Source organism: Nerophis ophidion, linkage group LG01, assembly GCF_033978795.1.
Source record: "Nerophis ophidion isolate RoL-2023_Sa linkage group LG01, RoL_Noph_v1.0, whole genome shotgun sequence".
NCBI lineage: Eukaryota > Metazoa > Chordata > Actinopteri > Syngnathiformes > Syngnathidae > Nerophis > Nerophis ophidion.
Window position 1 is genome coordinate 7,666,957 of NC_084611.1, and position 17,239 is coordinate 7,684,195.

At 41.5% G+C, this 17,239-nt stretch overlaps 2 protein-coding genes across 3 annotated transcripts in view; one reads left to right on the forward strand and one right to left on the reverse strand.

The window, feature by feature from the left end:
• The window catches only part of LOC133551727 (zinc finger protein OZF-like), a 114,056-nt gene extending 110,591 nt beyond the window's left edge, over positions 1–3,465 (forward strand). For both annotated transcript variants that reach the window (XM_061898873.1, XM_061898789.1), the window contains exon 2: positions 1,926–3,465. In XM_061898873.1, coding sequence (XP_061754857.1) covers positions 1,926–3,220 — 1,295 coding nt within the window. In that variant the 3' untranslated portion in view covers positions 3,221–3,465. The remainder of the gene's footprint in view (positions 1–1,925) is intronic.
• The window catches only part of LOC133538135 (gastrula zinc finger protein XlCGF26.1-like), a 263,415-nt gene that overhangs the window by 63,962 nt on the left and 182,214 nt on the right, over positions 1–17,239 (reverse strand). The window lies entirely within an intron of this gene.

Here is a 17,239-nt window from a genome sequence, read left to right on the forward strand (position 1 = left end):
AGCAGGCTTTAGCCAGATTGCCAGCTATTTTAAATGCTAACATGAACATAGGAGACATTAACGTCTTTCCTTAATATGAAACAATACACTTAAAGGGGAACATTATCACCAAACCTATGTAAGCATCAATATATACCTTGATGGTGCAGAAAAAAGACCATGTATTTTTTTAACCGATTTCCGAACTCTAAATGGGTGAATTTTGGCAAATTAAACGCCTTTCTGTTTATCGGTCTTTTAGCGATGACGTCAGAACGTGACGTCACCGAGGTAACACACCCGCCATTTTCATTTTCACATTACAAACACCGGGTCTCAGCTCTGTTATTTTCCGTTTTCCCGACTATTTTTTGGAACCTTGGAGACATCATGCCTCGTCGGTGTGTTGTCGGAGGGTGTAACAACACTAACAGGGAGGGATTCAAGTTGCACCACTGGCAAGAAATCTGCCGCCAGACTCCCATTGAATGTACCAGAGTGTCTCCACATTTGACCGGCGATGCTAAGACAGACATGGCACAGAGATGTATGGATAACCTGCAGAAGCATTTGCAACGATTAAGTCAACGAAATCACAAAGGTGAGTTTTGTTGATGTTGTTGACTTATGTGCTAATCAGACATATTTGGTCACGGATTTACTGCCAGCTAATCGATGCTAACATGCTATTTACGCTAGCTGTATGTACATTTGAAACTAGATACACACATTTAATGCGAAACAAACACTTACCAATCGACGGATTTAAGTTGCTCCAGTGTCACAAGATGCGAAAGTCCTGATCGTTTGGTCCGCACATTTTACCGGCGATGCTAATAAGGCAGCCATGCTATGGGCCACTTCATTAGGTACACCCCCGCTATGGCCGAATAGCGTCAATAGCTATTCGCTCAATAGCTTCAATTTTTTCTTCAATTTCGTTTCCGCTATCTGCCTCCATACTCCAACCATCTGTTTCAATACATGCGTAATCTGTTGAATCGCTTAAGCCGCTGAAATCCGAGTCTGAATCCGAGCTAATGTCGCTATATCTTGCTGTGGTAACCGCCATGTTGTTTGTATTGGCAGCACTGTGTGACGTCACAGGGAAATGGATAGTGGTTTCGAAGACAGCGAAAATAAGGCACTTCAAAGCTTTATTTAGGGATATTCCGGGACCGGTAAAATTTTGAAAAAAAACTTCAAAAAATACAACAAGCCACTGGGAACTGATTTTTATTGTTTTTAACCCTTTTGAAATTGTGATAATGTTCCCCTTTAACTTGTATAGCAACTAAGATAGTTTATTGTGCATATTGAACCGACCAGCTGGGCTCTCTTACCACAAAGTGATTTGTTTATACTTGAAACAATAATGACAACAGGAAATGGAAGTGAAGCGCCCCAAACACCCGTTTCTTCTTTGTCATTAACAACACTAAAACCTTTATGAATTAAAATGAAAGAAGATAAACATTAACACTAAAATGAAAATAATATGGCTTTTAATAAGTAAGGTGTCTTTTGCCAAGAAAGCATACTGTGGGTCTATTTATGTATTTAATATTTGTTTAGAAAACCCAAGTATATAAGTACTGTTTGAGCACATTTAACAATGCCGTGATGATAATAACATGATAGTGTTTAGTCACAATCACCATATTAGGAAATGTTCATATCTTTACATCCCTATTATATTGTTAAAGTATACATCTTTTTACCTCCCACTACTAGTTTGTAGTATCTTTATGTCCATGGAAACAGATTTTATCCGCCAAGTCATGTAAACATTGATCCATCATTCTGGCAAGGCACTAAATGAATGGCAATTAAACACTACACACACATACAGTACATAGAAGTAAGTGTGTATAGTGAGTTTAAGGAGAAACATCTCACGGATCATGTCTGAGATAAAGTGTGTTTGCGTTGTTTGTGTCCTGCAGACGTCCAGCAGCTGATTGGTCATCCAGAAGAACTTCCCCTTAAGTCGGGGGCGAGCTCCACGTTGAAGCAGGCGACTCCACAGCCACCTCACATTAAAAAGGAAGAGGAGGAACTCTGGATCACTCAGGATGGAAAGTATAATCTAGTACCGGAGGAAGACGATCTCACCAAGTTGCCACAGACTGTTGTCTCTGTGAAGACTGAAGATGATGAAGAGAAACCACAACCAGACAACCTCTTTGCGCCACTATCAGATAGTGAGGCTGAAGACGAGGTCGAAGTAACTTTGAGCAGTGATACAGACTGTGAAGGTGATATGAGGACTCCCACTAACAACAAACACTATAAATGCTCTAAAAACAAAAGGGATAAAAATAGTTTCAGCTGCTCAGTTTCTTTAAAAAGCTTTACTAGAAAGACTGATTCGACCAAACAAATGAGAACACCCAAAGGAGACAAAACCTATAATTGTTTAGTTTGTAATAAAAGCTTTTCCCAAAAAAGCAATTTGACCGAGCACATGAGAACGCACACTGGAGAAAAACCATTTAATTGTTCAGTTTGCGGCAAAAGCTTTACTCTAAAAATTAATTTGACTCAGCACATGAGAACGCACACAGGAGAAAAACCCTTTACTTGTTCAGTTTGTGGTAAGAGCTTTTCTCTAAAAGCGAATTTGACCCAACACATGAGAACGCACACAGGAGAAAAACCATTTAATTGTTCAATCTGCAGTAAAAGCTTTTCTCAAAAGAATGGTTTGACTGAACACATGAAAACCCATACGGGAGAAAAACCATTTATGTGTTCAGTTTGCGGTAAAAGCTTTTCTCAAAACAGCAGCTTGACCGAGCACAAAAGAACACACATCGGAGAAAAAACGTTTAATTGTACAATTTGTTGTAAAACATTTACTAACAAAAGCTATTTGAATCAACATATGAGAACGCACACCGGGCAGAAAACATATAGTTGCTTAGTTTGTGGTAAAGGCTTTTGTCGAAACGGCGAATTGACTCGACACATGATAACACACACTGGAGACAAAACATTTAATTGTTCAGTTTGTGGTAAAAGCTTTTGCCGAAGTGGGGATTTGTTAAAACACACGAGAACACACACGGGAGAAAAGCCGTTTGATTGTACAGTTTGTGGCAAAAGCTTTTCTCAACAGAACAGTTTGACCGACCACCTAAGAACACACACGAGAGAAAAACCGTTTAGTTGCTCAGTGTGCGGCAAGAGCTTTTCTCAAAAGTGTAGTTTGGCACGACACATGAGAACACACAGGTGAAAAAACATTTAGTTGTTCCGTTTGCGGTGAAAGATTCCATCATAATGCAGAGGCTATTAGACATACTAAAACTCACACAGGAGAATAGTCAATCAGCTGTGTTTTTTTTATTTTTTATTGTCTTAAACTTCTCAAATGTGTTGACATCCACCCAAGCCCAGGACCTCCTCAACATAAGTTGGCTGATTATTTTACAAATATCCATTGTCATTGTACAAAGTTGGATTAAATGGAGTGTAATCTAATCTATTTATCATCCTGTGTCTTCTGTGTTTCTGAAACTAAAGCGTGAAATTGACAATTTTTGTACTTCTTCAGACGAGACAGACCTGATGAGTCTAGCTGGGGAGGAATTGTGGTCTTCTTTAGTGATGCTTTCACCGCCTCCAGAATGTCTGACTTTGAACATCAACAACATGAATTTTAAACTACACCTTCCAGGTCACCTGGTGGTCATGTTTTGTGTCTACAGACCAACATCGGATGATGACACAGGGTACAAAACATCTCCTCAAGTTCTCTAAAACATACATTTTTGTTCCATAAATGTTATAAAACTGCTTTCTCTTGACTCTTCAAAGAGAAATGGCTCTAAAAGGACTTTGGTAATTGTACTGGCAAACTGCGTGCTGGAGTGTGCACCAGTACTTGTCAAGTTCTTCCAGATTTCCCAGAACACAAAGACAGTTTCGTCCTTCTGGAAATGTGCCCGTGTGATTGAGAGCCGAACCTAAGAACGGAAAGAAAGCAAAATCTGTTGAACTACAGTTGAGGCATAAATGATTAGCCCCCATCATGAAATTAGACAAAACTCTTGATTACTCACTGGAAATGACCATTAACGACGATTTGAGTTTATACCAAAAAGTTCTATTTTGGTTTCATCTGACCACATGACATTCTCCCAATCCTCTGCTGTATCATCCATGTATCCATTTTGGTATAAACTCAACTCGTCGTGTTTGGAGGAAGAAGAATACCGAGTTGCATCCCAAGAACACCACACCTACTGTGAAGCATGGGGGTGGAAACATCATGCTTTGGGGCTGTTTTTCTGCTAAGGGGACAGGACGATTGATCCGTGTTAAGGAAAGAATGAATGGGGCCATGTATCGTGAGATTTTGAGCCAAAACCTCCTTCCATCAGTGAGAGCTTTAAATGCTTGACCAAATACTTATTTTCCACCATAATTTACAAATACATTCTTTAAAATTCTTACAATGTGAATTCCTGGATTTTTTTTTTCACATTCTGTCTCTCACAGTTGAAGTGTACCTATGATGAAAATGACAGACCTCTGTCATCATTTGAAGTGGGAGAACTTGCACAATCGCTGGCTGACTAAATACTTTTTTGCCCCACTGTATATACATATATACTATGTATGTATGTGTGTGTGTGTATATATATATATATATATATATATATATATATATATATATATATATATATATATATATATACATATATATATACATATATATATATATATATATATATTTATATACATATATGTATATATATATATATATATATATATTTATATACATATATGTATGTATGTATGAATATTTATATATATTTACATACACACATAGCATGTGTGTATGTATGTATATATGTATGTATGTATATATATATATATATGTATGTATGTGTATATATATATATATATATAAATATATATATATATATATATATATATATATATATATATATATATATATATATAAGCTGTGAAAATTTGTTTTACAGTATGTGTGCTTGGGTCCTATTTTTAGTAACATCAATACAACACCTCACAATAATGCCTGATTGAATGCTAAAAATGTTAAGACGGAGCGCCATAAAACAACGGAATGGAATTTTTATTTTTTTTTACTGAATGAGACACCCAAAATGTACATGGAAATAAAGAATTTGGGATTTACAATATTAAGTATGAATGATAAAACACTGAATATTGACAACATATGAACGTCACATCGACATATTTTACAATCAAGCGAAATGCAAAAAAAAAAAATGCAACAAACACAGCAAAATATAAACGCCAAGGATAAATAAACCCACCTACTATTTGATATATCTGATATATCACTAAGCTTTGGAACTTTCTAGTAAAAATCTCCTTCCGCGTCTGTCCCTGACACCCACATTTTAGGCTGGCTGCTCTGTAAACACTCTGTGGAATTGCTCCCCACCCACACTGCTTGGTGCCTCTTCTGAGCTGCTGTGACTCAGATGACCATAATAACTAATTAGATTACCATAATAACTAATTAGATTACCATAATAACTAATTAGATTACCATAATAACTAATTAGATTACCATAATAACTAATTAGATTACCATAGTAACTAATTACATGACCACAGTAACTGGTATGTCATGCAAAAGCGAATTCCAACCATTGAAATACTTTGTATAGTTCATGACTTACGGCCATTTGAAAAAAATCACTGCACATCATAATTTCAGCTACAGTTTCCATCGTAAAGATCTTAAAAAATATATTTTGGAATGTCCGGTGGGCCAGATTGAAAAGCTTATGGCCCAGGTCTGTCTTAGTAGTTATTTTCTTAGTTGGCACATGTCTCCTGGGGGGTTTTGGCCCATTCTTCCAATGCAAATTGTTCCAAATTGCGTGGGTTCCAAACATGAACATTCTCCCTGAGCACCTGCCTCAGATTCTCAATAGGATTGAGGCCTGGGCTCTGTGTGGGCCACTCCAGGGCTTTGGTATTGGTATCCTTTAGTAACTGTTTGACCGATTTCGATATGTACCTCAGTCATTCCCTTGCTGTTCTAAAATTGTGTTCTCTTGACACTTCAATGGACCTGATGGGATCTCAGCAACTGTACTTAAAAACTGTGTGCTCTTCAGGATTCTCCTGGACTCAAAGACCGTTCAATCCTTCTGGAAAGTTGCCCATATGATTGATAGCCGTACCAAACAAAATCTGTTGAACTAAAAGCCAACATCCCTCCTGCCCGTTATATCCAAAGCATAAAATGCGACCACATTCACAAACACCAAATTCGAAGTGATAACAAGTAAGAATCCCGCAAGAAACAATCTACAAATGACGTGTTTTATTACGTTACCTAGTGGTTGTCATGCCGTTCTATCCTCTTCACTCCACTTTTTGTCAGAGGCCATCTGTTCAAATAGTGAGAAAAACACGTCTGGGTCACGTTCGTCAAACTTTGGAACATACTTTACCATGCTATCCATACTTGACCCGGACAGATTTCCACTAATCTTACCTTCTGACATTAGTTTCAAACGACCCTGTTCAATTTTAATTTTCTCAAGCTGTACTGTAAGGTCCATTTCACCTTTTTTCAAATCCATTTCTTTTTCAAATTTGAGTCTCTCCATATCTGCTTGCTGTTGCAATTCTCGTTCTAATTTGATTTTTTCCAGTTCAAAAAGACGTTCTTTCTCCTTAGCCTGTTGCGCCCACTCAAATTCAAGTGCCTTCATCTCTCTTTGTTGCTCAAAAGTCAGTATGCCTACCCTCTCTGACTGCATAGGCTCTGACATACCCTTCACATGAGCGTCACCACCTTTTCCTGAAGGCAAAATGCTCTGCTCACACAAACTCGTGAATGGAGTCACGCAAGGGTCCCTTCTTACCAGTTCTAATGGCTGATGACAATTCCATGCCATACTTTTCTGCCAATTGCAACAACTGTTCCTTATTAAGGGCAAACAACAATTTCTCAGATGGTGCTTCCACAAAAGCCTCCATCCTGCTCAACCCAGGCCGTCAGTACCAATCTGGCTACTGTACCAAACCAACAATGAAACTACTGAAAAAAACAACCCAACCAAAAACTAGCTCTAATTACGCTAGGCTCTCTCTCTCCAACCAATCCAACCAGGTCTCTAAAACATTACAGTTATGTTAACACAGCAAACTAACCTCGGAGCATCCCCCTAAACATTTTCCCCCCACTAGACTAATCTATTTTCACACAGAGCCCGAGGACGAGGATCATTTACTCACCAATACCTGTGGAGACGTACCATCCCGACAAAGCCGATTCAGCCGTTTCTCCAAGGCGGTGCCCTCGCCCAGGCTCTGTGACAGCAGGAACCTAGAACCCGTACTAGATGGGGATAAAGGCGACAGCTCCTAAGAGGCTGAATGCAATGCTACAAACTGCAATGAAACTAAACCAAGATGGCTGGAACAAACAATTCAGTGTCTACCTACACTTGCACGGTCAAACAAAGCCTCAAAAGTACAAATCAGTAGATCCCCCAATTAACTAACTGATAACAGCCCCCAACTGACTATCAGCAGTTCACAATTAGTAACTCAGCTCTACTCACCTTCCTACGCTCCAAAAGCCAGTAGAAGGAATACTCAATACAAAGAGCTCTACGCACCTTCCTACGCTGCCATAGCCAGTAGAAGGAATTACCATAGCCTAAAGTTACTACCAAAGATCGGACGAGCCCCCATATGTCACAACCACTGGCTCGTTAGTGGCTGTAACATTAAGGGAGACCACACCGATTTGTACATTTTAACCAACAGATCTTTTATTTACAACATGTATCAGTGATCAGTAATGTGAATTAACCAAGGAATGTATCAGTAAATGAGTGTTGTCCCAAAAAGGTGCAAGTGTGGTGCTAATCCCGGCCGTCGTTGCCGTGACCATACGGTCACCAAACGAATGCGCCTGTGGGACGAGAGAGAGAGAGCGAGAGCATGCTGATGGGAGGCCTTTTATAGACCGCCCAATCAGCAGCCCTCTGAGATGTTGCACGTCTTCACAGACCAGCTCCACCTGCGGGTCGGAGGACCAAAGTGCCCCAAACACTAACCGGCAGAGCCGGGCATGACAGTGGTGCAACAATGATCTTAGATAGATAGAAAGATAGATAGATAGTACTTTATTGATTCCTTCAGGAGTGTTCCTTCAGGAAAATTTAAATTCCAGCAGCAGTGTACAGAGTTGAGATCAATTTAAATAAAAGTAAAGTGTAAATAATGGGGATTTAAATGGAAACAAAATAGAGAAATATTACAATAAGAATAAAACAATAAAAAGCAACAATGGGAATAAAAATATAACAGTAAAATAAGAATATAACAAGACAAAGTAGGCAGTAGTGACCATGTTATGAAAACGTATTGCACTGTTAATGTTTTGCATCCCCTGTCATCCTAGTACTTGTAGATCTCGACGCACAACAAAAAATTGAAGTACTTGTCTTAGATATAAAGAACGATTTTAATAGTGTATGTCATAACTAACCTCCTTTGGTATCCAAAAAGACCGACATGGTTAGGCATCCTCTTTCTTAACAGACACCAGTCCGTCCCCTACTTCTTCAGCACTGCCCCCTATCTGCCGGTGGATCACATCCTTACTTGTTTTCCCTCAATGAATTCTGAAATAACTTTAACAAAAATCCCGACTGGAACCATTTCACAGACAAGAACAGTGCGTGTGTGCAACATTTTCACTCGGCTTTCATTTGACTTCTTGCTCGGGATACACTTGTTTGCCAACAAATGCTGGAGTCCTCAAGCAGCAGTAGTAGTATGGCTCTAAAGAAGGTAGGTAGGTAGGTCTTTATTGTCATTGCACAAGTACAACGGAACTTTGTTTTCAGCACAAACCCGTTCAAGATTAGACAAACAAACAGTGTACAGGGTTACGGAACAGGAACGCTGATTGGTCGCCACAAGGCGCCCCGTAAAAGGTAAACGCTGGGGAAGGATGAGTAAAAAAATACAATCAGGAGCCCAGTCTGGAGTGGGAAAAAAAACCTCCATAGCAAAGCACGTATACATACTACAACATACACCTCGAGATAGCTAGCAACAGAGGGGAGGGAGTGGGGGCCACGGTGGCTGGCTGCAGCTCTTCATGCGCTGTCTAGCCGTCCATCACCCCCAAGGGATTCGCGTCAATGACATTGGATGAGGGTGGGATATGTGTGTGTGGCGTATTTTTTTTGCGGATGCATGTGTGTGTGTAAGGCTGCCGCATGTCTCTGTTCCGCGGCCTTGGCGTGCGGTCTCTAGTCAGTCCAAAGTCAACAACAGCTGTGTGTCCATGAGAGACAAGAAGAGAGTTTGTTGTGTCCTTCGGGAGAGTCTCAAAGCCAGGGAAACAATCCAAGTTAGAATGTTTTGTATGTTCGTGAAAATAAAATGTGCTTTTCACTCTTAATCGTCTATGACTGGTCCTCAAATTCTTCCTGCGGGGCAGACATTCCGATGTATTCCAAATCACAAGAGTGTCCACAGTTCTTCCCGCATCCTCCAATCATTGGTGGCAGCTTTTGGGGTACTTTGAAGACCGCCAGCGACTTCCAATTTGTCGACTCACCAGAGCAACGCTTATTCCAATCAGCTGATGTCCTGTTGTCATAATTACAAATAGGTGGATATCTTCACGTCCTCGACTGGAAGGGTCGCCAGGCACGCAGCACTCCTTCTTTTCCCAAGAGTCCGTCGCGTGTCCAGCAACAATTGCTCCGTCACTACAAACAGGTTCCCCCAAACCCAAGATCTTGTCAATTCTGTTGAGTTTAGTTAAATAGTTCCAATCTTTAGATTTGCCGCTCCTCCACATGGAGAGGAGCCAGATGAGGTGGTTTGGGCATCTGGTCAGGATGCCACCCGAACGCCTCCCCAGGGAGGTGTTTAGGCCTTCTTAGTGGCCTGGTGGTTAGATCAGGGGTGCCCATTACGTCGATCGCGAGCTACCAGTCGACCGCGGGGGGTGTGTCAGTCGATCTCCAGCCAGGCTTTTTTTAAAAATAGACCTAAAAATGAGTGATCATCAATCTTCACCAAGACGTCACTTAAATGACATTCACGGTACCGGAGGGTCTTGTGAGATGACGCTGGCTGCTGCAAGATCATTATTATGAAAATATGACCGAGAGGAAGGCCAGAAACACTTTTTATTTCAACAGACTCTCGCGCCGTACCTTCCGTCAAAACTCTAAAGGCCGACTGCACATTTCCTATCTTCACAATAAAAGCCCTGCTTCATGCTGCCTGTGCTAACAAAATACAGAGTCTCGGAAAACTGGCGTACACAAGTGATGTGCACGCCAGCTTTCTTAGGGATCGCTTGTGCACGCCAGCTTTCCGAGACACTGTATTTTGTTAGCGCAGGCAGCATGAAGCAGGGCTTTTATTGTGAAGATAGGAAATGTGCAGTCAGCCTTTAGAGTTTTGACGGAAGGGACGGCGCGAGAGTCTGTTGAAATAAAAAGTGTTTCTCGCCTTCCTCTCGGTCATATTTTCATAATAATGAACTGGCAGCAGCCAGCGTCATCTCACAAGACCCTCGGGTGCCGTGAATGTCAATCAAGCAAGCTACGGAATTTGCCGCCAATGTTTTTCTTGTAAAGTGTATGGAAGCTGGATGAATTAGATGCCAAAAACCAACCACTTTCATGTGGTATTGTACAGAAAGGACAACTTTTTTTCTCCTCCATTTGAAAATGTGGGCGTTATCATCATTACTGTCTGATTCCAATCAATGCAAGTCATCAGAATCAGGTAATACACCAACTTATATTCTTGTCTTTGTGAAAGAAAGACATCTATATGTGTTACACATGCTTGTATTATCATTAAACACATTTAACTTGTTTACAAAAATGTCTCTTTCATAAATAAATAAATATAAATGATATATATAAATGAGGTAGATCCCCTCGAGTTGGTCAACTGAAAAGTAGCTCGCCTGCAGAAAAAGTGTGGGCACCCCTGGGTTGGAGTGTCCGCCCTGAGATCGGTACGTCATGAGTTCAAATCCCGGCCGAGTCATACCAAAGACTATAAAAATGGGACCCATTACCTCCCTGCTTGGCACTCAGCATTAAGGGTTGGAATTGGGGGTTAAATCACCATAAATGATTCCCGGGCGCGGCACCGCTGCTGCCCACTGCTCCCCTCACCTCCCAGGGGGTGATCAAGGGTGATGGGTCAAATGCAGAGAATAATTTCGCCACACCTAGTGTGTGTGTGACAATCATTGGTACTTTAACTTTAACTTTAGGGCACGTCCGACCGGTAGGAGACCATGTGGAAGACCCAGGACACGTTGGGTAGACCATGTCTCCTGGCTGGCCTGGGAATGCCTCGGGATCCCCCAGGAAGAGCTGGACGAGGTGGCTGGGGAGAGGAAAGTCGACCCGACCTCGGGTAAGCGGAAGAAGATAGATGGATAGATTTGGAGAGCAGTGCAAAAAGAGGTAACGAGAAAGTTAAGGCAAGACAAGACACGTTAAATTGAAGTAGCAATGATTGTCATTGGTAATTATTCTCTGCATTTGACCCTTGATCAACCCCCTGGGTGGTGAGGGGGGCGGCGGCCATGCCTGGGATTCATTGTTTGGGATTTAACCACCAATTCCAACCTTTGATGCTGAGTTTCAAACAGGGAGGAAATGGGTCTCATTTTTATAGTCTTTGGTTTGACTCGGCCGGGGTTTGAACTGACGACCTACCGATCTCAGGGCGGACACTCTAAGCAAGCTAGGAGAGATAAGGGAGAGGAAAGGGGAGAGTCCGCCCTCGATGAGTGCCAGAAAGATGAAAAATTCCGACTGGAACCATTAATCATTTGTATACTCTAGCCTTTAAATAGACTCCCCTTTTAGACCAGTTGATCTGCCGTTTCTTTTCTTTTTCTCCTATGTCCCACTCTCCCTTGTGGAGGGGGTCCGCTCCGATCCGGTGGCCATGTACTGCTTGCCTGTGTATCGGCTGGGGACATCTCTGCGCTGCTGATCCGCCTCCGCTTGGGATGGTTTCCTGCTGGCTCCGCTGTGAACGGGACTCTCGCTGCTGTGTTGGATCCGCTTTGGACTGGACTCTCGCGGCTGTGTTGGATCCATTGTGGATTGAACTTTCACAGTATCATGTTAGACCCGCTCGACATCCATTGCTTTCCTCCTCTCCAAGGTTCTCATAGTCATCATTGTCACCGAAGTCCCACTGGGTGTGAGTTTTCCTTGCCCTTATGTGGGCCTACCGAGGATGTCGTGGTGGTTTGTGCAGCCCTTTGAGACACTAGTGATTTAGGGCTATATCAGTAAACATTGATTGATTGATTGATAATCCGATTATGTTTGGTTTTGAGAAGTCGGACTAACACAACTGGATCATGCGTTTGGAAACCAGATCTCTGTAGTGGGGGTGTGCCGCCAAAGGAGCCCCTTCGTATTGCAGCATGCGCCTATCTCAAGGTGCACGATACAACCCGGAAGCAGATACCATTCAGTAAAAACGTGGCAACAATTGTAATGAAGGTACAATTGTTGAAGAACAGAACATTTTGAAGTGCATCAATGGGAGAAAATAAGGACCAGATTTATTTAAGAAAGTGTCATGATCCGTTTCCCGGATCATGTTTTGTTTTAGTTAAAGACTCACTTAGTTCTGTTTCAGCACCCCTGGGTTTCTGTGTTCTTGGTTGCTATGGCCTCTGATTAGTGTTAAGGATGCTAACCTGTTCCCGGGCACCAATCAGAGAGTTATTTATTCTTGCTTTTCACCACACTCTGTCTGGCTATTTGCTCCATATGACGAGTAACATGTGAATACCTTTGTGATTCCTGTTTTTGGCCTAAACAGAAGAGTACGCTATCGTCATACTCTTCTGTTTGATTAATTTTTCCTGACGGATTTATGGTAAATAAATAATTTTCTTACCTGCACACTGCCTCCGGAGTTCCATCTTCATCTTGGGAAAATGGGTTATGGGTTGTACTTGTATAGCGCTTTTCTACCTTCAAGGTACTCAAAGCACTTTGACACTATTTCCACATTCACAAACACACATACATTCACACAGTGATGGCGGGAGCTGCCATGCAAGGCGCTAACCACAACCCATCAGGAGCAAGGGTGAAGTGTCTTCCTCAAGGACAAAACGGTTGTGACTAGGTTGGTAGAAGCTAAGCCACTCTCCCAATTGCACCAGTGAGCGTCATTTTACAGGTCTGCAGTACCTGGAGGAGCCGAAACACCTTCCTGAGTCCAACAATGTCTTTTATGCATTAATGCTTAATTTGTGGACCCCTTCATATATATATATATATATATATATATATATATATATATATATATATATATATATATGTATATATATATATATATACATACATCCATATGTACAAATACATACATACATACATATATACATATATGTGTGTGTATATATATATATATATATATATATATATATATATAGATACTGTTTCATGAGGGGTTCCCTCAATCGTCAGGAGATTGAGGACAAAAAAAAACAAAAAAATCTCCTGAGGATTGAGGAAACCCCTCATGAAACAGTTCTGTAGACATGAAGTAGTCTTGGGATTTTTCCCACACATACTATATTGCGCTCTACGGTATCGAGCACTATTCTCTGGATAAAGACAAAGACATATATATATATATATATATATATATATATATATATATTCGGGCTGCGGATCTTTGGGTGTCCCACGCTTCGATTAAATATCGATTCTTGTGATCGCAATTCGATTATAAATCGATTTTTTCAATTCAACGCGATTCTCGATTCAAAAGCGATATTTTTCCGATTCAAAGCGATCCTCTATTCATTCAATTCATAGGATTTCAGTAGGATCTACCCCTGTCTGCTGACATCAATCAATCAATCAATCAATGTTTACTTATATAGCCCTAAATCACTAGTGTCTCAAAGGGCTGCACAAACCACTACCACATCCTCGGTAGGCCCACATAAGGGCAAGGAAAACTCACACCCAGTGGGACGTCGGTGACAATGATGACTATGAGAACCTTGGAGAGGAGGAAAGCAATGGATGTCGAGCGGGTCTAACATGATACTGTGAAAGTTCAATCCATAATGGATCCAACACAGTCGCGAGAGTCCAGTCCAAAGCGGATCCGACACAGCAGCGACAGTCCCGTTCACAGCGGAGCCAGCAGGAAACCATCCCAAGCGGAGGCGGATCAGCAGCGCAGAGATGTCCCCAGCCGATACACAGGCAAGCAGTACATGGCCACCGGATCGGACCGGACCCCCTCCACAAAGGAGAGTGGGACATAGAAGAAAAAGAAAAGAAACGGCAGATCAACTGGTCTAAAAAGGAGTCTATTTAAAGGCTAGAGTATAAAAATGAGTTTTAAGGTGAGACTTAAATGCTTCTACATGCTAGCAGAGTAGTAGATTTAAAAAAAAAAAAAGCTTTTATAATAGAATAGAATAGAAAGTACTTTATTGATCCCTGGGGGAAATTCAGCACCACAGTTCGCTCACAGTTGTATAATTGTAAAGGACAATGTTTTATCAACTGATTGCAATAATGTAAATTTGTTTTAATTATTAAATAAACCAAAAATATGACTTATTTTATCTTTGTAAAACATTGGACACAGTGTGTTGTCCAGCTTATGAGATGCCATGCAAGTGTAAGCCACTGTGACAATAATGTTCTTTCTTTTATTTTTATAAATGTCTAATGATAATGTCAGTGAGGGATCTTTAATCACTGCTATGCTGAAATTATAACTAATATTGATACTAATGTTGATAATATTCATTTTTGTGTCACTACTTTGGGTTTGTTCTGTGTGGTGTTTGTGTCTCCTCTCAATTACTCTGTTTATGTCATGCCTGTAAATTAGGTTTATGTTTGATCATGTTTATGTTTTGTTTTTAGACTCTTGTTTCCCGTTTTGCACTTCCTGGTTTTGTTTGTTTCTATAGTCACGCATTAGTTTCCACCTGGTCTCCAAGTCACGCCCCTGCCCTCAGCCCCACACCTGTTTCTCATCACCATAGCCACTATTTAAATTATTTATTTTCTGTTCATCGGCCTGGGACCTTTGCTACTGCTTGTGCTTATGCATTCTGTTTGCTGTTTGCTGTTTGCTACACATCCTTCATGCCCTCGATCACCTGCCACGCACCTTGCTGTTCATGCCCCTTGTTTTTGTCACAGTAAGTGTTTTGTTTTAGTTTTTTTCATAGCCATGCCATTGTGCTATTTTTGTTGATAGTTCATTATTATTCATGCCATCGAGCAAGTGTTTTTGTTTCATGTTTGTATTTTGTTGTTTAGTATTCGTACCTCCTTGTGAGCGCTCTTTGTTAGCATTTTTTTGTATTTAGTGCATAAATAAACTAAACATGTACTTACACTCACGTCTTGCTCGTGCAAATCATCCTTTTCGTGGAAGAAGCAAAACAAATCCAAGTCACAGTCCTGACAGTTTATTGCAGTTCTGAGTGTTGCTGGGTCAGGTTTGGTTTTGGAATTGGATTGCATTGTTATGGTATTGCTGTGTATTGTTTTGTTGGATTGACGGAAAAATAAATACATAAATAAAAAACTCAATTTAAAAAAAATGAGAATCGATTCCTAATCGCACAATGTGAGAATTGCGATCCAAATTCGAATCAATTTTTTCCCCACACCTCTAATATATATATATATATATATATATATATATATATATGTGTGTGTGTATGTAGGTATGTGTGTTTGTGTATATATGTGTGTGTGTATATATATGTGTATGTATATGTTTGTGTGTGTGTATATATATATATATATATATATATATATATATATATACAGGCTATGATAGTGGAGCGGTGGGCTGAGCATTTTAACACTGTGCTCAACCAGCCCACCCCAGTGGACCCAACTGTCCTTCCAGAGCTCCCTGAACATCCTAGCTTGCCAGATCTCGGCCTCCCCCCAACATTCAAAGAAATCCTGCATGCAGTCAAAACCCTGAACAACAATGAATCCCCTGGACCTGACAGCATCCCGGCTGAACTTCTCAAGGAAGGAGGTTACCTCTGTACACGGACACTGCATCTCTACATTTCAGAGGTGTGGAGACGAGAGTGTATCCCGCAACAGTGGAAAGATGCCAACATTGTGACCATCTACAAGAACAAAGGAGACAAATCCATCTGCTCCAATAGTAGGGGTATCTCTCTGTTGGCCATTGCTGGAAAGGTCCTTGCCAAGGTCATGCTCCGCAGACTCATCCCCGCAATATCAGAACGGGTCACCCCAGAGTTGCAGTGTGGTTTTCGGAAGGACAGGGGGACAGTTGACATGATCTTTGTGACACGTCAGCTCCAAGAGAAATGCCGGGAGCAGCACAAGGACTTGTTCATTGCCTTTGTCGACCTTTCAAAGGCATTTGACACAGTAAACAGGGACCTACTGTGGCAAGTCCTGAAGAGATTTGGGTGTCCACCCAAGTTTCTCACCATCCTTGCACAGTTCCATTCTGGGAGATGGCCCGAGTGGTAGTGGTGTGAAAACTGGAGTGAGGCAGGGCTGTGTGCTGGCTCCAGTTCTCTTCAATATCTTCCTCGTCTGTGTCACAACACTGCTACGTAGGGGGATGGAGGAGCAGGCTGGAGATACCATAGACTTCAGGCTTGATGGTAACCTGTTTAACATCAGGAGGCTACAGGCAACTACCAAGCTGACCTCAGAGACCATCATTGAGCTGCAATACGCCGATGACTGTGCCCTGGTTGCCCATACACCACAGGCTCTGTAAAACATCCTCTCGGTAGTTGTACCAGAATGAGACTGACGATCAACACCCAGAAGACAGAGGTACTCTGTCAGTCTAGTGCTGACCTCCCACAAAACCCCACAATAACCCTCACAGCAGCAGGGCAACAGCTGCTCACGGTGCCCACCTTCAAATACCTGGGGAGCATAATGTCTGACACCTGCTCAATGGATGACGAGATCCAGAACCGCCTCAAGCAAGCGTCTTTTGGTCGTCTAAGGAGAAGGGTTTTTCAGAACAGCAACCTCAAACTCCACACCAAAGCGCTGGTCTACAGAGCAGTATGCATCACTGCATTACTGTACGGATGTGAGGCATGGACTATCTACAGCCGCCATCTGAGAAGCCTGGAGACTTTCCATGTAAGATGTCTGCAGAAAATCCTTGGCATCAGATGGAAGGACAGAGTGCCGCA